The sequence below is a fragment of the Rhincodon typus genome, chromosome 18 (genome assembly GCF_021869965.1).
Source record: "Rhincodon typus isolate 14 chromosome 18, sRhiTyp1.1, whole genome shotgun sequence".
Lineage (NCBI taxonomy): Eukaryota > Metazoa > Chordata > Chondrichthyes > Orectolobiformes > Rhincodontidae > Rhincodon > Rhincodon typus.
Genome location: NC_063349.1, coordinates 41141411 through 41163323, shown reverse-complemented (window position 1 = coordinate 41163323; position 21913 = coordinate 41141411). Strand labels below are relative to the sequence as shown.

General features: G+C 41.0%; 1 protein-coding gene across 3 annotated transcripts in view; it reads left to right on the top strand.

Moving 5' to 3' along the window:
* The window catches only part of LOC109927660 (thyrotropin-releasing hormone-degrading ectoenzyme), a 101602-nt gene that overhangs the window by 61181 nt on the left and 18508 nt on the right, over window positions 1–21913 (top strand). For all 3 annotated transcript variants that reach the window (XM_048607968.1, XM_020527645.2, XM_048607969.1), the window contains exons 5-11: window positions 750–904; window positions 1042–1155; window positions 3147–3284; window positions 6111–6176; window positions 11345–11410; window positions 20004–20191; window positions 21686–21774. In XM_048607968.1, the coding sequence (XP_048463925.1) occupies window positions 750–904; window positions 1042–1155; window positions 3147–3284; window positions 6111–6176; window positions 11345–11410; window positions 20004–20191; window positions 21686–21774 (816 nt within the window). The remainder of the gene's footprint in view (window positions 1–749; window positions 905–1041; window positions 1156–3146; window positions 3285–6110; window positions 6177–11344; window positions 11411–20003; window positions 20192–21685; window positions 21775–21913) is intronic.

Here is a 21913-nt window from a genome sequence, read left to right as displayed (position 1 = left end):
CCTGAGGAAGGGTCACCGGACCCGAAACGTTAACTCTGTTTTTTCCTTCACAGATGCTGCCAGACCTGCTGAGCTTTTCCAGCAACTTTGTTTTTGGCTCAGAATGAACATTTTGTGTTCTAATTAGCATCTCAGATACCTTCATAAGGTCTGTTCTTATTTCGCCACTTGCAAGGCTGAAGAGTTGATTGATTGTTTGAATTTTTAAATGAGCGTGATGGGGAGGCATTGGCAGGATGGAAGTGAATGCTGTTTTTTTCAATCCTGTCCAATGTTACACGGAAGTTAATTGACAGCCACTCATGTACCTCCCTGCAGCTGGTTTTACAATAGAGCTGGTGGAGAGTCAGAACTGAGGTTTCCACCTTGTCAGGCAGAGTGATAGATAAACTCAAGGAAGGTAAACAAAGGAAACTAACCTTAGAAGGAGGGGAGCTTCAAAACAAGGGCATTTATTGCAGTAACTGCAGTTGTCAAGAAGAGTGAGAAAATAGATTGAGGTGCTTTAGTGCTTACTCTTATCCACTGGATAATCTATCATCCACAGATTGTGCATTTCAACCTCCTGTCGCACTAATTTCTGAGAGGTACCAATCCTGCCTTAAATCCAATACATTTGACGTATGTTAATGTTGTTCCTACCAATATACTGGAAACAACTTTTAAGAACATAGACATTAATAATTCCTGGCAAAATGTAATTCAGCTGAGGAGAGAAAAACAAATTGTTTGTTTTTTTTTCGCGACAGATCTGTTAGCGGTACCGAAATATCCATATGCTGCTATGGAAAACTGGGGACTGAGTGTGTTTGTAGAACAAAGGTTATTACTGGATCCTGGAGTTTCATCCATTCCCTATTTACTGGATGTTACCATGGTTGTCGTACACGAAATCTGCCATCAGGTACATAAGCTGAGTCAAAACAAGAATGGCTTACAATTTTGTTATCACAATATTAAGTTTGCTTTCCAACCTTGTGGAGATTTTTGGGCATCCTAATGTTCTGTTTTTGTACCTAAATGCTTTTTATTTACTCTCAGTGGTTCGGTGACCTTGTGACTCCGATTTGGTGGGAAGATGTGTGGTTAAAGGAAGGATTTGCTCACTATTTTGAATATGTTGGCACCGATTTCCTTTACCCAGACTTCAACATGGTAAGTTCATAGCCAATATTTTTGCGAGCTATTACACACCTCACTGATTAGCTATATTTCTGTCAGAATCAAAGTGCACTCTATTTATAACATTACTCCAATGTATAATCTGCTGTGCATGTAAGTGTTACTACCTATTATCTTATAATCACTTGAACCATCAAGTATGAAATTTGTTCACAAAGTCATTGCATTAATGTGCTTTTTTGTTGGCACAAATATAATGTTCAAAAGATGCCTTATTAATTTTTCTAGTCCCAAAGCAAATTATAGTACCAGCATTTATCCTGAAAGCTGTATTTGCAGCCTACAGTTAAAAGTTTTTAAACATAAGATAAATATGTTAAAATATTAAAACTTTTGCACTAAATGTAAAAATTGGATGGGATAGGTTTTGTAATATTTGCACCAGATTCAGTTTGACATAAAATTGATGATGAAGATCATTCGCCCATTTAGATCCTGTGGTGCTGTGGTAGTGTACACCACTTGGCCAGAAGGTATGAGTTCAAATCACCTGCCATGGAAGTGTATCATAACGTCCCACATAACATGAGTGGGAAGACTACCTTTTGAAAGGAAAGCATTTAAGTACTTGTGAGGAAAAGTAAATTGTTGCATGTTTTAAAATGGCCTGTCTACACGTTTTTCAGTACTCATGAAAGATTACTGACCTGAAATGTTAACTCAGTTTCTTCTACCACAGATGCTGCCAGACCTGCTGGGTATTTCCAGCATTATTTTTTGACTATGGATGTATATTGGTGTTTAATGTATATTGTTACCATTTAGAAATTTGGATTCATAAAATAAAGACAGATGGATTTTCATTTAAGTCTGTGAAGGTAATTTTTTTTAGCAGGTCTGAAAGTCATTTGGTGCAGTGGTGTAAAACATTGTTTGCATGAAAGTATGTGATTTAGTCAAGTGCATAGCAGGATATCTGTGGTGTTAATTGATGAAAGATTCATACTCCTGACTTTTATGACATACAGAGAAAACAGAACAGGAGTCACTGAGTTTATTTCTGATTTCAGTTCTGAAGAATCATACCTTTGGTTCAGGGAAACAGTTTTTGCTCTGGCTAGAGGACTTTTTTTTTACTGCGAAGTTTCCAATCTGTGAGAGTTTGTATAGATGTTTTCAAGTTGTCAAACTGAAAAAGATGTTTAGGTCAGCAGAACAGAAAAGAGATTCTGGCCAGCAGAATTGAAAATAAGTCAAAATTGTTTCAGTTACCATTGAAGGAGAACTAGAATGAGTCAGTTAATTAAGGAATTAAGTGTTGCAATTGAAATGATAATTCTCTGGGATTAAGTATCTGTAACGGATATTGCTGGACAAATGGTTGAAATCTTGTTTTGCTATTTATGATTAAATCTTTCTAAACTGTCATATATATTTGGCTTTTATTTCTCATTTGTGTAATAAACTCGTGTTCTTGTGTTAAAGAACATTGGCAGCCTCATGTGAATATATCCAAAGACTAACCATCATGGTAATCAACTGCAGAAATTAAACATATAATCCCTCAAACCAGGTTTCATTCTGGTATATGACTTGTCCAGTATTTCCACCAGCTGGGATCATTACTCGACGTTATATTGTTGGTTTGTTGAAATTTACTATTAACCTTAAAATTCATCCTTATTACACTTTTGCAATAAGATTTGGAATCTTCTGTTCAGTATTAATTTTTTAATTTTGCTTTTTTACACTATCAAAGTAGAGAGCTTCTTATTATGTAATTTTTGGCTAACAAAGACATTCACTAGGTAATGATCTTTGAGTTAAGAGTAACAAATTTATGCACTTGTAATCCACTCACTAGGTATTTCTAGCCAGTTTTTAAAAAAAATTTTGTTGTTTTTATTTCAGCAATATAAATAATGTTGACAAGGACCTTCATTTGTTTTTAAAAGCTGCTAAATCTCGTTCAATTGACTGTGAATCCACAAAGAGTTGATCTTGTATTTGTGTGAACATCTCAGGAGAAACAACGATTTCTGACGGATGACCTTCATGCAGTGATGCTACTTGATGGCCTGGCAAGCTCTCACCCAATATCCCAGGAGGTCCTGCAAGCAACAGATATTGATAGAGTTTTTGACTGGATCGCTTACAAGAAGGTACTGTGCCTGACTCTGTTTGAGCGGCAGAAGACTATTTCATGATTTTTTTTTTTGCAGGGCTAGGGATTAATATTTCTTGTCAATTTGAAATTGTCTTTTCTGGATGTTGAAACCTAACTTCATATTATTTTTTACTCAGCTTCTGTTGAATGGGTGGAGGTATGGAGGGTCAGGAAACTGTGCAAACTCTATGTAGGTTCCAGTTGCCATAGGGTGTCCAGAAATGGACATATTACTTTAGACATAGAGGCTTTGGACAGGATATGGAAGATATGTGCTAGAAAGGTTCTAGAGGTGACTGATTGCAATGGCTGATGTATTGATATCGAAAAAGATGCAGATTTAATATGATTGAAGGGAGAACTGAAAGTGTCATGACAATTTTTTTTCTTCTCTATTACTAGTTAGGATTTGCAAGGGAGCCACTGCTTCATAAAATGATGAATATGGATTCAGTAGTATCCTTGAAAAGGGAATTAGAAAATACTAGAGGGAGAAAAAAAAGCATACAGGTTTCTGGAAAGAGAGGGGGAGTGGGGTTATGGTATAGTTCTTCAAAAGAGTCAGCAGAGATTCAGTAGGCCAGATGGCCTCCTTCTGTAGTGTTTGATGTATTGTATTTTACATGGCAGCATGGTTCCTGCCAGCTGCCAGCCTAAAAACGGCAGGGGCAACCCACCGAATGTCCTAAAGGCAGTCCCGAAGCAATTAATGTGGGGACCAGTTTTAATTTAAGGTGAGAGTTCCGCCTTTCCTCAGGAACAAGTCTCGCTTTAGAGAGCTTGCTGGCCAACTGGATGGTTGGCAGTTCTGTAGTCTCAGCTGTTCACTTGGAGAATATTACATAAAGGGACAAGTGTGGATAGGTAATGGGAAACATTTAAGAAGCGCATGGAGGAACTGCAATCGTTGTTCATTCCTGTCTGGCACAAAAATGAAACGGGAAAGGTGGCCTGACCATGGATAACAAGGGAAATTAGAGATAGTATAAGATCCAAGGTATAAGATACAAATTGGTCAAAAAAAAAAGCAGACTTGAGGAGTGGGAGCATTTTAGATTTCAGCAAAGGAGGACAAAGAGATGATTAAAAGGGGGAAACAGTTTACAAGAGTGAGCTTGTGAGGAAATATCTATAGAAGCTTTTGCAATCAGTTTGTACATGAAGAGGAAAAGATTAGTCCGCATAAGTATAGGTCCCTTACAGTCAGAAACAGGACAAGTTATAATGGGGAACAAAGAGATGGCAGACCAAATAAATACATACTTTGGTTCTGTCTTCACAATGGAGGACACAAATAAAACATTGGGCTACTCAAGGTCTAGTGAGAGGGACGAGCTGAAAGAAATCAGTATTAGAAGGGAAATTGATGGGATTAAAAGCTGATGAATCCCTAGGGCCCAATAATTGATATTCTAGAGTACTTAAGGAAGTGACCTTAGAAACAGTGAATGCATTGATCGTCATCATTCAAATTCTATAGACACTGGAACAGTTCCCATTGATTGGAGGGTAGCTAATTTAACTCCAATTTAAAAAAAAAGGGAGATAGAGAGAAAAGAAGGAATTACAGACCAGTTAGTCTGACATTGGCAGTTGGGAAAGTGCTAAATACTATTATAAAAGATTTTGTAGTAAAGTACTTGGAAAACAGTGGCAGGATCAGACAGAGTCAGTATGAATTTACGAAAGGGAAACCATACCTGACAAATATATTGGATTTTTTTTGAAGATTTAAGTACTAGAGTTGATAAGGGGAACAAGCGGATGTGGTTTACATTGACTTTGAGAAGAATTTTGATAAGTTCTCAGATAAAAGATTAACATGTAAAATTAAAGTGCATAGGATGGTGCATAGGGAGTAGTGTAGTGACATGGATTGAGAATTGGTTGCCAGATAGGAAACCGAGACAAATAAATGTATCTTTTACCAAGTAGGAGAGTGTGACTGGTGGGGTTTTGCATGAATCAGTACGTGGACCCCAGCTATTCACCCCCTGCCATAGGCAAGGCATTGCCGGGTGGGACCCTGAAGCAGTTGTTAATTAGTGCATGTTCCCAGAATGCTTTAAGACCATGATTTCTCAAAAATGTGATTGCTGTGAAGTTGCTAAACATGGGCTAATTCTTGAGACAGCATCATTAGAAGGATGTGCAGCAGCAAGGAAGCCAGCAAAAGCATAGGCTACAGAAAAGAGATTGTACAACATGTGGGCCTTCAGAAATAGAACATCATATCTGAACCTCCCAGTGCTTCAAGCTGCTGCGCTTCAACAGAGAGCGACAAACACTTACTTGTGCCACTTGGTGGAGTGAGAATTAGAGCCCCAAGCAGGGCTTGCTTGCTGGTGATTAGGGTTAACAATGCTCTTATCTCCTTTCCCTCTGCCTAATGAACTGCATCTGTTGACATCAGTGACATCAGTCAGTTTTCTGCATTCACACTGATTTGGCAAGTTATGCATTTTTCATAAGGAGTCGTCAGGCCATTAGCTTCCTCATAGACGCTGGTGAGCAGAAGACAGAGCACTAGGACTTCCTATTGTTGGATCCTCAGAGATGCAGGGTAGTGTAGATTGATCATATATAGTGTTGTTTTCTCTGAGCCCTAAAACTAGATCAGTCAGTAGTCCAAGAACAAGTGGAAATTTACAGTGAAAGAGGGCAGAATAAAATATTAGAGATTTTATGTTCCAGTATCAGGCAGTTGTTTTTCACTTAAAGAATGCAGATGTATAAAAATATACTTGAGGTGATTCTTATTTGAACCTGTAATGCCTAGTAATTTATTTCAAAGAAAATCATCTTTGTTTTTAAATTCTAGGGTGCTGCACTGATTCGAATGGTAGCTAACTTTATGGGACAGCATGTATTTCAAATAGGATTACAGGTGAGTAAAAGTCTTGAAAAGGGATTGTGTTATGTCTGGCTACCTATGATCATCTTACAATGTTATGGCTATGTTACTAATATAAGTTTCTTACTGTTTAGTGAATGCCCCGTCACTCTCACGCTGTTTAATGAATTCTCTACCACTCTCACACTTTTATGAATTCTGCACCACGGTTGAGCAGTCTGACACACTCTGTACCGCTCTCAAGCTGTTTAATGAACTCTGCACTACACTTGCACTAGTTATGAACTCTCTGGTGTTTCCAAACTAATCCCGCCATACAGATTGTATTCATGTAGAGATGCTAGCTAAAACCTATCATATGATTGATTTTAGTCAGCTACGTTTCAGAAATTTCTTGGAGCACACCACTATCTTTAACAATCTCCAAACCAAACTACTGAGGAAATCAATAGTATTTCCATTTTTACTTCTGCCACTGAAGGTGCATGGAGGTAATGTTTTCATCAATTAATTTGCTTATCTGTGTGTCATAACCAACATATTTTAAAAACTAATTGGTGAATTTCAATATTACATGAAGCACAGATAGGTAATGGCCCAAAGAAGAACTGATTCATTTTTGGATCCTTCAATTGTTCAAATTACCATTAACATTGGGACATAGGATGTTTATAATATTAATTATTTTAGTATGTTGTGGATTGTGTTGTGTATGTTTTTGATAATTTTGGTATGTCGTGGGCTGTCTTGGCTGATTTGGTTGCATTTGGTATAGCTGTCAAATTATGAACAGAGTTTTTGTAGTGGATTTTTGGACATGGGTAGGACTGGAGCCTTCTCAGTGGGATGGAAAGTCTTGTTGAAAAGATTTTAGTTTTCAGTTTTGTAGTTACACAGCACGTGGAAATGTCTCAAGGAAGATCTGCACAATTATAATAATTTTGAGTTAACAAAATGTGATGGAGGTATGCACTCAACTGAGTGCCCTGTCCACTTGAAATGTATAATCTTTTGCCAGAGACATATATGGAACTTGGCTGAGCCAAGAAAATTGAATGAGAGATTGATAAGAGCATGTTGCACTGGAGATTAAATCGCTAATATCTTGTTTAGAATATTTTGTTTATTAATACAGTGTACTGTTGAACATCTGAATCCTTGCAAGGTCATTTGGAGTTAAGTAAGGACGATGCCACTCCCCAGTGATAAGTCCATAATGCCATCAGTAAGCTGGTCACTGGATGAACAAATTTGCTTCAGATGGTTGAATTGCTTTGAATTTCCCACTGCTGGACATGCAGATCTTCGAGTCAACTCAAGGATGAATATAACTCAACTTTTAACAGGAAGCCTGGTTATCTTTCCCTCAAACTTGAGACATATGAACGTATGTTCATAAAGCATGACTTCAAGACAGCGCCTTCTGCTAGATCCGAGAACGCAAAGATATCATGTCAAATAATGGGAAATTCTAAGTAAGTCTGCAGCAAACTTGGTCATCCTGCGTTTTGGCCAAGTGGGTGCGCAGTATTTCAAGGTATTTAAGAGTGCCTAGGTACCAGCTTACTGAAGATTGTTGGCATCATGGACCTGTCACTGGAGAGTGGAATCATCTTGATTTACCTCCAAATGACTTGCAAAGATCGAGGTGTTCACCAATGTACTGTATCGGTAAATGATGCTGTTAGGGAGTTCCAGGATTTTGATCCAGTGACAAATAAGGAACTGCAATGTAAGTTCAAATCAGGATGATGTATGGCTTGGATGGAAATTTGCAGCTTGTGTTATTCCCTTGCATTTGTTATTGCCTTTGTCCTTCTAGTTGGGGGAGGTTGTGTGTTGGTACACTGTGTTTGACAGTGATGGAGGGAGTGAATGTTTAAGCTGGTGGATGCGGTGCCAATCTATCTTGCAACTTTGTCCTTGATGTTGTCAAGGGCTTTTCAAATATTGCCATCCAAGCAAATGAAGAGTATTTCATCACATTCAACTTGTGCCTTAAAGATGGTGGACAAGCTCTTACCTTGCTGATAGCTGCCTACGGACCTATTGCTTATTTATCAAAGGTAGCCTCTTCTAATCCCTGGTCTTTTCACCTCTACAGTACAGCTGTCATGTGAACAAGGCAAATAATTGTCATGTTCTTTAATCAGATTGAAGAATTTTTACTTTGACACAAAGATAGGAAGTTTAAACAGGCAATAAAACTTAAATGATGTACGGAAAGCAAAATAAAGATTGGGAAAGACATTTGGGATTAAGGAAGAGAGATAAGAGATGAACGTAAAATGTATAAAAATTATGTGTGTTATTAAAAAGCTGCAATATTAATTTGTTCTGAATCAACAAAATTCCGCAGTTGTAAATTTAAATTCTCAGGGCCAGAGAGGTTGTTCATCAATATTTATCACTCACTATTATAGCTCAAAAGTCATTCAAATTCTGAATCTATCAACCCTAACTTGTTCAGCCATATTTAGTGTGGAACTAGTGGAAATGTAAAGCTTGTTCATGGTGGGGTGCAGCAATTTCAATGCTGAGTGTATAAGGAGCAGACTATCCCTCACAGCAACTTATTTATTTCTGCATTTAGCTACACTTACTGAACATTAGAAGTTACTGTCAGATTTTATTTACTTTAGTAGAGAGTGCTGCTAGTGTCATTGTTACTCGTATTGCAAGTTTCAGTGTGATTAATGTTGTTGATAGCGCACAATTGTTAAAATGGGTCTGTCTAATCTATTCTGAATGTAATTTATAAACTGTTAATTTTTCCCAAATGTGTAACAATCAACCAAAGTAAATTGTTGCTCACTTGCAGTGTGATTATAATAGTGGCGAGCAATTTGTTTCTTTTCTTCCAGCCCTGTAGGGATTATTTTAATAAAATAAAAACCATGCGCCCTGCATAAGATCATGCATGCGTGGAACTACTGAGATGTTAATTAAAATGCATTAATGATTATGTTATGTGCATGATAAAGATGAGTGTCAAGTAAAATTAAGGAACTGTGACTATGCATTGTTACAGATTTCCCCTATCAATTTTATTTCATGTTAGCCATACAGACATTTACTCAAAGCAGACTGAATCTCACGTGAACTGTAACCTGTGCTCAGAACACCATTGACTGTGAAAATCTGTTTTGTGGTGCCTGTTTCTTTGCGGCTATGGATGCCAAAATGGAGTCTGCTGAACATGAATGTGCTTCTGGTTTTAGCTGTGCTAATTGGCATTTTAGTGAGGCTATTAGCATTCATGCAAAGAACATTCACTGGGACTATAAAGAGTGGACAATAGCATATTTAACATTGGCAACATGAAGTTCATATTTTCTGCAACTGTTGAAGTTTTTTAAGACTTAATATTTCACCACTGTCTGCTATTCTGCTATTCTGTATTGTCAAAGTTATTATCAAAATGAGCTCATCTACAATTTACAAACTGATACATGGATGCATGAATCTCCAAGTGGAGAACTTAGTTTGAGAAGTAACTATAACAGTTTGCAAAATTCATTGTGAAGTTTGCCTCCAGTTGGTATTTATCGCAATATCACTGACATGGTTATGAATAGATTTTCACTTTTGACAGACATGGTGACTAGAGCAGTACTTAGCTAAGCATAGATTTAATGATTGCACTTTCCTGTAGGCAGTGATAGCTGGCAGGATTTGACAGCAATTATCCCCAGAGAAACTGTGCCTCTTACCTGCTGTCAGTGCCTGTGGAGGTTGGTGTTAAGAATCAGGCCAGATTTGAGGAACTAACATGGTATAAGCCTGATACTTGCCTAGATGACTCCGTGCTTACTTCTTGTCCCAATTAAAGTTTGGATTGAGTATACACTACTGCAGAGTACTGCCTTTTCTTTGTTTTCCTGGCCATCATGGATTTGGAAGGGACAACCTACTTTTCTATTGCACGAAATAATTTCAAATGGTCCTGTTCAGTAGAATTGGCTTATCTTTAGCTCTTCTTTGCCAAATATTCTACAGAACTATGTTCCTCAAAGGGCCCTTTGCCTTTGAGATTAATTTAGGGTATGAGGGTATGAAAAATATTAAAAGGGGGAGGTAATGGCCTAATGATATTATTGCTAGACTGTTAATCCAGAGACCCAGGTAATGTTCTAGAGACCTGGGTTCAAATCCTGCCAGGTCAAATGATAGAATTTGAATTCAGTAAAAATCTGGAATTAAGAATTTAATATAGACAATGAAATCATTTCTGATTGTTAGTAAAAACCCATCTAGTGCCCTAATGCTCTTTCTGAAAGGAAACTGCCATCTTTACATGGCCCAGTCTACATTTGACTTCGGATGAACAGAAGTGAGGTTCACTCTTAATTACACGCTGGGTAATTAAGGATAGACAATAAATGTTGGCATGCTAGATATGCCCTCATTCCGTGAATGAATAAAAAAAGGATTACGGCATTTAAGGATTGGCTAAATAGACTCATAGAATCATACAGCATGGAAACAGAACCTTCAATCCAACTCATCTATGCTGATCAAATTTCGCAAACTAAACTAGTCCCCACTTGTCTGCATTTGGACCATATCCCTCTGAACCTTTCCTATTCGTGAACCTATTTGTCCAAATGTCTTTTAAATGTTGTAACTGTATCTGCATCTACCTCTTCCTCTGGCAGTTTATTCCACATGTGAACTACCCTCTTTGTGAAACAGTTGCCCCTCAGGTCCCTTTTAAATCATTTTCTTCTAACCTTAAAAATATGCCCTTCTAGTTTTAACCTCCCCTACCCAAGGGAAAAGGCCTTTGCTATTCACCTTCTCTACGTCCCTCATGATTTTATAAACCTCTATATGGTTACCCCTCAGCCTCCTATGCTTCAGTGAAATATGTTCTAGTGTATCCAGCCTGTCCCTATAACTCAAAACTTCCAATGCCGGCAACATTTTGGTAAATCTTTTAATAATATCCTTCCTATAGCAGGGCGACCAGAACTGTACATAACTTTTAATGGGTAAATGAGGGTAAATATTTCGAGTGTAAGAGTTTCAGTGTCAAGCTATACGATTATTTGGTTGAATGATTTTGAAGTGTTTGTGGCCATAAGTAAACTGAATTCCCAACTGTACATGACTTAACACATCTTTTGGTAGAGTAAATTATTTGTTCAGCAATGCTTCAAGGATCGCCATAATTCTGATTTTTTCTTTGTCCAATCTAGGACTTTTTGATGGAGCACATGTATGGTAATGCAGGAAGAAATGACCTTTGGAACAAACTTACAGAGGTAACTTTTTAAAAGAAAAGTATTGTGTTTTGTCGGAATGATCTGAAATATGTATTGTAGTGACACCAGCAGATTAAGTTTTGAATGTCCTACTTTTTTTATTTCAAAGACTTAGTTAATTCATTAAAAAAACTTTATATACATACACAGTCATTAGAACAGTTCAATTCTATACAGTCTTTTGCATACTGAGAACAAACAAAAATCCAAGATATTTCTTCGTTATTCAAGATTATATTTACATGCATTTGAAGAATCGGGAGGATCCGATAACCAAACGGACCTCATTTAAGTTCGGCTGAAAGACCTTAGATGGTGGTCTTTCCCCACTGCGCCTTGGCAAAAACTGCCCCAATCTTTAGTCTGTCCCGGTACATAGTCCTGGACCTTGGAACGTGCCAGTCTGCAACTCCTTACTCTGGAAGACCAGCAAGTTTCAGGCAAACCAAAGAGCGTCTTTTACTGAGTTGATGGTTCTCCAGGCACCGTCGAGTTTGTCTCGGTGTGTGTCCCAGAGAACAGACCGTAGAGCACGGAGCTCTGCGTCACAGAGCTGCTTGGATGAACCTCGACAAAAACCACTGCATCTTCCTCCAGATTTCTTTTGCAAAGGCACATTCCAGCAGGAGATGTGTAGCAGTCTTTAACCCCCTGCAGCCACTTCAAGGGCACTGTGCAGTGGCACAGAGAGTCCAGGCATACGTGAAGGATCACACAGGTAGGGCCCTCTTTCCACCAGCCAAGTGATGTCTTGCAACGTGTTGGAAAGTTCTCATGATGAGGCATTCTGCCGAATGACTTTGACAGCGTGCTCAGGGAACCACCCAATAGATCCATCCTTTCCTTTTCCTGCAGGGTCTTGAGGATGCTACATACTAACTACTTGCTGATGTACTTGTGGTCAAAAGTGTTTTTCTTTATAAATTTCCATGAAAGACATGTGATATAGAAGGGTCCAACTACTTGTGAGACTAGTCCCATCCTTCACAATGATGGGGATAGGTAGAACTTCAATATATAGTGACACTTGGTGCTTGCATACCAAGGACCTACTCACAGCTTGATGCAGCCACACATGAAGGTAACCATCAGGAAGAGGGTGGTGTTATATACATTTTTTCCCCACCATTATCCAGAACTATGTACATGGTGTCCCTGCAGACATGGTCCATTTTAGTCCTCCAGGTGAAGTGGAAGATGGCTTGGGTGACTGCAACAGCACAGGTTCGGGGAATGGACCAGACCTGCACCACGTACAGAGACTGTGCCTCACACCTGATGACCAGTTTTTATCTGCAATGGAGAGAGAGAGAGAGCACAGCGCTCCCAAAAGTCCACTCTCTGCCTCACCTTGGCGATACGCGCCACCCAAGTTTTGGCACACACCCTGGCCCCTCTGAACCATATTCCCAGCAGCTTCAGGTAATCTGTTCTGATGGTGAAGGAGTTGAAGGATCAGTTAGCCCAGTTCCCAAAGAACATGGCCTCACTCTTGCCTTGATTTACCTTGGTTCCTGAGACTAGTTTGAACTGGTCGCAGATGCTCATGAGTCTGTGCACTGAAAGTGGATCCAAGCAGGAAATGACAATGTCATCCATGTACAGGAAGGCTTTGACCTGCAGGCCTCTACTGCCTGGAATGATCACCACTCTCAAGCTCACATCATTCCTGATGGACTTGGCAAAGGGCTTTAGACAACGCACAAGCAAGGCCGGAGAGATTGGGCCGACCAGCCTGACTCCAGATCTGGTCGGGAACCTTTCTGATTCCTACCCATTGATTGAGACTGCACCACTGATGTTGGTGTAGAGCAAGTTGGATCCAATTGCTGTTTCCCTTCCCAAAGCCCGTTTTGGAGAACACATCCCACGTATAAAACACATTGATGAAGCTGAAGGCAGAGCAGTGGATGTGGTGTATATGGATTTTAGCAAGGCATTTGATAAGGTTCCACATGGTAGGCTCTTTCAGAAAGTAAGGAGGCATGGGATTCAAGGAAATTTGGCTGTCTGGATACAAAACTGGCTGTCCAATAGAAGACAGAAGGCGGTGGTAGATGGAAAGTATTCACCCTGGAGCTCGGTGACCATTGGTGTTCCGCAGGGATTTGTTCTGGGAGCTCTGCTCCTTGTGATAACAAAGTGTGGAGCTGGAGGAACACAGCAGGCCAAGCAGCATCAGAGGAGCAGGAAAGCTGATGTTTCGGGTCAGACCCAAAACGTCAGCTTTCCTGCTCCTCCGATGCTGCCTGGCCTGCTGTGTTCATCCAGCTCCACACCTTGTTATCTCAGACTCCAGCATCGGCAGTTCCTACTATCTGTGCTCCTTGTGATCTTTATAAATGACTTGGATGAGGAAGTGGAAGGTTGAGTTAGTAAGTTTGCTGATGACACGAAGGTTGTTGGAGTTGTGGACAGCGTGGAGGGCTGTTGTAGGTTGCAATGGGACATTGACAGGATGCAGAGCTGGGCAAAGAAGTGGCAAATGGAAATCAACCCGGAAAAGTGTAAAGTGATTTTGGAAGGTCGAATTTGAATCCAGAATACAGGGTTAATGGCAGGATTCTTGGCAGTGTGGAGGAACAGAGGGATCTTGGGGTCCATGTCCATAGATCCCTCAAAGTTGCTACCCAAGTTGATTGGGTTGTAAAGAAGGCGTATAGTGTGTTGGCTTTCATTGGCAGGGGGAATTAAGTTTAAGAGCCACGAGGCTATGCTACAGCTCTATAAAACCCTGGTTAGACCACACTTGGAATATTGTGTTCAGTTCTGGTCACAGATGTGGAAGCTTTAGAGAGGGTGCGCAGGAGATTTACCAGGATGCTACCTGGACTGGAGGGCAGGTCTTATGAGGAAAGGTTGAGGGAGCTAGGGCTTTTTTCATTGGAGCAAAGATGGATGAGAGGTGACTTGATAGAGGTGTACAAGATGATGAGAGTGGATAGTCAGAGACTTTTTCCCAGGACGGAAATGACTATTACAAGGAGGCATAATTTAAAGGTGATTGGAGGAAGGTATAGGGGAGATGTCAGAGGTAGGTTCTTTACACAGAGAGTGGTGGGCCTGTGGAATGCGCTGCTGGCAATGGTGTTGGAGTCAGATACTTTAGATACTTTTAAGCAACTCTTGGATAGGCACATGGAGGATAGTAAAATGTAGGGTATGCAGAGTAGTTTGATCTTAGTAGGATAATAAGTCAGCACAATATCGTGGGCTGAAGGGCCTGTACTGTGCTGTATGTTCTATGTTCTATGGGCCTTCTCCTGGTATTTATGTTAGCATGACAACTTTGGTACCAATGACCACAGGGTCCTTTGGTATTGCTAATTAGATAATGCATATCTACATCAAAAGGCACTTTATTATCAATATATCAATTCTGGTATGGGCTTTTGTGGCACAGTGATAGGGTCCATACCTCAGGGCCAGAAAGTCCAAGTTCAAGCCCCACCTGCCCTGGAGGTGTGTAACAACATGTTCAAACGGTTGATTAAAATAACTATCAACTCTGGTATGGAAGTAGTTTTTGAAACAATGTCTAAACTTGGTCATTCTGCAGAATGTACACCATTCTAATTGGCCATGAACAGTTATACATTCTTTTAGCAGAGTTCCTTATTTCCCAGTTCTTTCGGTCTTAATGGATGGCAGAACATGCTGGCCTCTTGGATCGCAGCAAGTGATTCCAAATGTGAAATCAGTTACACGATGACAAATTATTTTGCAAGTTCCAGCATATTCATGATACCTTTTTGATTCATGTGGCTTTAATTTATTAGCTATTTAGTCACTAGTTATCCATATTAAAGTATGTTAATCTCATACGTGAAGTGTGGAAAGTTCTTTTAATTAAATCTCACTTTGGCTACATGATGGGGTCTGATATTGTTGCAGTGTTAGATGCAGTGTTATGTGTTCTTTTGCTGCATAATATGTAATTGGGCAAAGAACTAAATTTAACACTGTGTTACAGTCAACGGGATGTCTTCTGGCACAATGTCCGTTTCTCTAAAATCTCCAGGACTAAGTTCCATTCTGGAATCTGATGTCCATGGAAGATGCATTCATAATGTGTCAAACTGTAAACCCTTCAAATATTCCAAGGGGGAAGAGGATAAAAGCAGGGGAGGCCCCTGGCACACAATGCTTAATGCTAGGGCCACCTCTTAAGTGATAGCCTCTGGCGAGAGGTGGCACCTTGTTCCAGGAAAATCTAGCCATGGAAACAAACATAAACACATGCCTCAGTAGCCACAGGAAGTGAAAAAGAATGTGATAGACAATATTGTTATCTAATTAAGTCAAAGGGCTCAGCAGTGCAGATTTGAGAGGGTGGTGTAATAAACAGGCATTCTCAAAGGGGCAAGTGAGGAATCAATGAAAAATTTGGATAAAGAAAGCTTAAGTGTAGCAGTGAATTCTGAGTAACAAGCTACTGTTGTTGCAAAAAATACAATGTATGCTTTACAACTAATAATACTGAGTTAATAGATTTATGGTTTGGGATGTTGTCAAATTCACTTAGTCGGCATCTACCTTCATTCACAGTCAAATTAAATCATTATAAACAATGATGGCCAATTTCATGTTGCATTCTTGATTAAATTTGTTTTAAGGTTTCCAAAGTCGTCTTTGTCTTTTCATAAAAGAAACGGAAAAGTCTGGGCTGAATCTTCCGTTTTTTCATCTAAGTCCGAATTTCATTGTTTTTTCCTTTTTGGAGGGTTTTTGTTGCGTGACATAGTGAGCTCTCTCACCGTATCTTGCCAAACTTTTGCATTAATTACTTATCCTGCCTCATGTCCACTTCTAGTTTCATCTTACTATGCACCATTCTGTAACAACTTAGCACCCAGCGGATATCCGCTGAAAGGCTGGCATCCTGCCTTTAAAAGGCCACTGTGCACCTGGGCGAGACCTGTCATTCCAAAGGTCTCAGCTCACTGATGGGCCGAACCTGAACCTGACAGAGAAGAAGATGATAGCACCACAATTCCCCATCAGGGACCTGGAGGCCGCAGTAACTAGGGCATGAAAAGGAGAGAAGATCCCTTCCTGGAGCACTTGCAGAGGAGGTCATACCACCAGACGCTGCCAGCCTGCTCTGAGGTCTCCACCCAGGTCAGTGCAGTATATAGACGATTGGCCAGCATGTGCCAAAAGAAGGTAAAGACCTTCTCCAGTCGGCAGGTTAAGTGCCACACTCTTTTCCATTGTACCTCACGTTCACTGTATCTCTGTTCCTGCACCCACCTCCCATCAAGCCTCATGCTCTGCCACTCTCACTATTACCTGCAACATCTTCCCTTACTCACTCTGACCATCCTCCTCTGATCTCCCACACCACTAACCATGCGTGGCCTCCTGATGTTCAGCTCTTCACCCCCTATCAGGACAGAATTCTGACCCTTGCAGGAAAAGACTGGGATTGCTCCTAGGTGATGAAGACATCCATATCTGACAACCAGGTATGAACTGCTCTTTGTTGCACTACAACTCTGACATTAATCCTGATGTCAGTCTTAATCACTTAATAGAACATAGAACAATACAGGCCCTTCGGCCCATGATGTTGTGCCGAACTTTTACCCTAATCCTAAGCTCCACCCCTACCTTACGCTATCATCCATATGCCTATCTAATAGCCGCTTAAATGGCCCTAATGAGGCCGATTCCACTACCCTTTCTGGCAATGCATTCCATGCCCCGACCACTCTGAGTAAAGAACCTACCTCTGACGTCTCCCCTATATCTACCTCCACTCAATTTAAACTATGCCCCCTCATAATAGCTACCTCCACCCTAGGAAAAAGTCTCTGGTTGTCCACTCTATCTATACCTCTGATCATTTTGTACACCTCTATCAAGTCACCTCTCATCCTTCGTCGTTCTAAAGAGAAAAGCCCTAGCTCTCTCAACCTTTCCTCGTAAGACCTTCCCTCCATTCCAGGCAACATCCTGGTAAATCTCCTCTTCACCTTTTCCAACACTTCCGCATCTTTCCTGTAATGAGGCGACCAGAACTGGACACAATACTCCAGATGTGGCCGAACCAGGCTTTTGTATAGCTGGAGCATAACTTCACGGCTCGTGAACTCAATCCCTCTATTAATGAAAGATAACACACCATACGCCTTCTTAACAACTCTATCCACCTGGGTGGCAGCTTTCAGGGAACTGTGGACATGAACCCCAAGATCCCTCTGCTCCTCCACACTGCCAAGAATCTTTCGGTTAACCCTGAGTTCTGCTTTCAAGTTTGTCCTTCCAAAATGAATCGCTTCACACTTTTCAGGGTTAAACACCATCTGCCACTTCTCAGCCCAGCTCTGCATCCTATCAATGTCCCTTTGTAACCTAGAACAGCCCTCCGCACTATCCACAACTCGACACACCTTCGTATCATCCGCGAACTTACTAATCCACCCTTCCACTCCTTCATCCAACTCATTTACAAATCATTTAATCATGCACTTCTAACCACTGGTGGTGACATCTCTCTATTGTGTCTTGCAGGAGCACACTGTGTCTTCATGACCTCCCCAGGAGTCACCTCCTTGAGTTCTGAGAACCAGAGTAGTGAGGTCTTGGAGGAAACATCGGCAAGACTGCCTCCTGCACCCTCCCTATTGCCAGCAGCTCAGATACTGACACCTTGCTGGGAATGTTAGGTTTAGAGAGTGTGGTAGTGTAACCTGGTGTGTGGTTCACTGCCCTGTCTCTGTGCTGGCTGAGGAAGAACTGCCCCGAGTCGCTGGCAGTTGGAGGGCTGCAGGAGACTGGGCACTTGCTCAGCCCCAGGCTGGAGAGGAGCCTGTGCTGTAGGCAACTAGGGACATCGTCCACATGCACAGGGATCAGACAGGTATGCGGGATGTAATGACCCTCATTGCCCAGAAGCTGCATCCATGAAACGAGTCGTGTAACCGTCTTTCTGCCTCCCATGGACAGATTGGCAGCTGCCATGGAGAGCCGGGGCTCAGCTCACTCGGGATCTGCTGGAGAGGCACCTGGAATCCCCTCACCCCAGCCGAGGGGCCTCAGGACTGAAGACATGGTGACAGGGGAACGGGGAACCTGGCCCACATTCCAGGTGGCCCGGCCTCACAATGAGACAGGCGGTGCCAGGGGTACAGGAGGAAACACACACACACGGCCCCCCACAGAAGTGTTCTCCAGAGGTGGCCAGGCCCTTCATCTCCACTTTGCCTGCCTCCCTCTGACCCTTGGAAATTCAAAGCAAGGACAGGCAACTTGCCTCTGACAAGGAGACCAATAGCATGTCTGGCCTGTCCAGAAACAGTGCCTGACCAAACCTCCAGGGCCAATGGGCTTTATTGTCAAGTGGTCTCTCTCCACCCCAGCTGTGGGGCATTGGGTTAGGTATGCAATATAGGAGCAGGTATGTTATGTTGGCACTGTATAACACACTGGTTAGGCTAGCACCTGGAGGTTCATTACAGTTCTGGTCATCACATTACAGGAAAGATGTAATTATGCTAAAGACAGTTGCAGAGGAGATGTACAAGAATGTTCCCAGTGATTGAAAATTGTAGCCCTGACAAAAGATTGGATCATCCAGGGATTGTTTTCCTCAATGGTAATGGTAAAGTCTCCATAGTCTTACCAAATCATCGGGCTGCTCTCTCGTCAGAGAGAGAGATGACTAGTGGTGGTTTAACCTGAGGATCATTATGCCTCAGGCATGCTGAGACATTGAGAAGATGAGCCCTTCATGGCAACCTCAGCTGGTGCAGGAATTGAACCTACACTGTAGCATCACACTATGCCACAAACCAGCCATCCAGCCAACTGAGATAACCAACCCCCTTTCCTTAGAACAGAGAAGGCTAAGGGATGACTTATGTAAGGTGCTTGTACAGGGAAGACACAGCCAAGAGGTCAGTTAGCAGAATTAAGGTGCTTTGCTGAAGATGAGAGGGGCCATGAGGGAAAGCCATTTCATCCAAAGTATGGTTGGTGTGAATTTGCTGCCTAGTTTGCTGGTTGAGGCACATTTAAAAGGAACCTGGATCCACACTGGAAGTATTGTGATCTGCAAAGCTACAGCTAAAAAACTAGGATTACAGGGAGTGGCTAGTTTGTTCAGTTGGAGCATACATGATGGGCTGAATGGCCTGTTTCTGTGCTGTAACATTTCTGTGGACTTTAGTGTAGACCTTTTCGTCTCTCTACCTCTCTCGCCTCCTCCAGCAAGCACTGTAGAACCTCCCTGTATTCCATGTTTGCGTCTGTCTCACCTAGTATCCTTTTTGCTTCATGATGTTCCTGTAAAACACTTTCAGTTGTTAAAGGTGCTATATGAATGCAGTGAGAATTTGTTGCTGTAAAACCAGGTAGTGTCAATTCAAGCACATACCAGTTATTATACCTCAGTGTCAATGCATCATGCTTCAGTGTAGTACAACAGATTTCTTATTTTTGTTTTGTTGCAGTCACCCAAGCAGAAAGTTTTAACAATTGTCCAAGCCCAGCTGTATTGGGTATTGACTGACCTATTGAAGTTGAGATTACTTTCAGCTGAAAACATCTGTGATCCTTCAGAAACCAGTTTCTTTTTACTTTTATATAGACATTGCAGAAAATTGGGGAAACCATAAACATCAGAGAAGTTATGGACCGTTGGACATTACAGATGGGGTATCCAGTTGTCACCATTGGTAGGAATGAGAGCAGTGGTGATACTTTAACTATCAGCCAAGAACATTTCATCTATGATCTCACTGCGAAATCTGTCAATCCAACTCTTTCAAATAACAGGTAACAGTTTCAATTTTACATTGTGTATCGGGAGCTATGAGGATAACAGGACACATGGTGTAAAGGTGAATGTTGATAACCACATAATCTAAACAGTCCCCATTTGAGTCACTTGCCTAACTTCAAGCTGATGCCTGGGTCATGGACCCAAATGGGCATGTGGCGGGACTTTGGGTTGAGCCTTCCCAGTGTGGGCCAGTTAATGAGCCGTTCCCAGGAATACCAACCACAGCCTGAGGTCATGCAAGTGCCAGAGTGCCTGAAGTGAAGGACACCTGGCAAAGCCATTGCGAATGATTGCATGTTGCTGAGGTGAATGAAGGAGTTTCGCAAAGTGGAGGCACCAGACCAGCTGGTGGGACCCAGCAGCTAATTCCTCACGCCCTTCAGGTGAGAGAGCAAACAATTATGAACATTTGCCTGTAAGTGTCCCTCGGATAGTCATAGGTACTGCTGCGAGGGAACGTTGTGGCACTGTGACCTCTCTGCTCTGCTCTCTCCTCCTGTAAGTAGTGGGCCAGAGACACAGCAGGGGCCCCATGCACCTCCAGAAAAATTATCTAACCTTCCGAACAGAGCAGGTTACATGTGTAATCCATCATAATTATTTACCATCTTTTGACACGCTATTACGTATTTCTATTAAAAGGAGAAATAAATATTGACAGTTCCATCACAAATTTGTCTTTCTCATTGATATTAGCTTTTCTAACATCGAGGAAAGCCAGCATATATAATTCACACCGCAATCCAATGATCTGAAATGACAAAATTAATAGTCTTATGAATTGACCTTCAAATCAGCATGCACTTGGTTTAATGTTTGAAAGTGATCCAATTCTTTTTGCATTCTGCTATAGAAAGCAATCAATAGCACTTACAGCTCAGTTAATATTTTCAGTTTTACAAGCTGATAATGTGTTATGTTGCTCTATATATGTGTTTTTGTAAAATCCACAGCAAGATCACAAATTATCTTGTATTGTGATGGAATTGAAAATTGATTGGAATTTTACAGTTGGCATTTTAGAGTTTGGATTAGTGTGGTATTCTTGGATTGCCAGCAAGTATCAAATACACGACAGCAAACTGTGAAGGAAAACACATGTCTCCCATTTCTAGTGACTACTATGTGGTTTTTTATTCGTCTAAGATCCTGAAATGGCCATTAAAAGCAGTATTCAGACGGTGAACAAATTTGAAACAAGTTAACTGAAGCAGCCTCTCTGCTCCTATGATGCTGCTTGGCCTGCTGTGTTCATCCAGCCCTGCACCTTGTTGTCTCTTAACCACGTTTTATTTGATTTGACGGTTGAAGATAGCTTTTGTCTTGCACTCCAGATTTCTATATCTGATCTTAGGACAGAAATTATTGGCAGTGATATTATTGTGTGAATAGGACAATGCCTCTGTACACAACAGTGATAAGAATTAGGCATGAGTTTGTATAATAACATTGTCAACATTTCTACCCTCTTGTATTTATTTTTCCAGCTATTTATGGGAAATCCCACTAACTGTTGCTGTAGGAAATTTAAGCCATATTTTATCAGAAACAATGATATGGATTAATAACAAAACAGGTATTGCCACAATTTACTAATGTATTATTCCACTGCGCAAATCTGTATTTTGAGCTGACAGAATTTTAGGCTTGCATCTTGTTAACTGCTGCTAAGGAATTTTGATGCTGAAATTGTGCATTTTATGTCTTTGTCATGC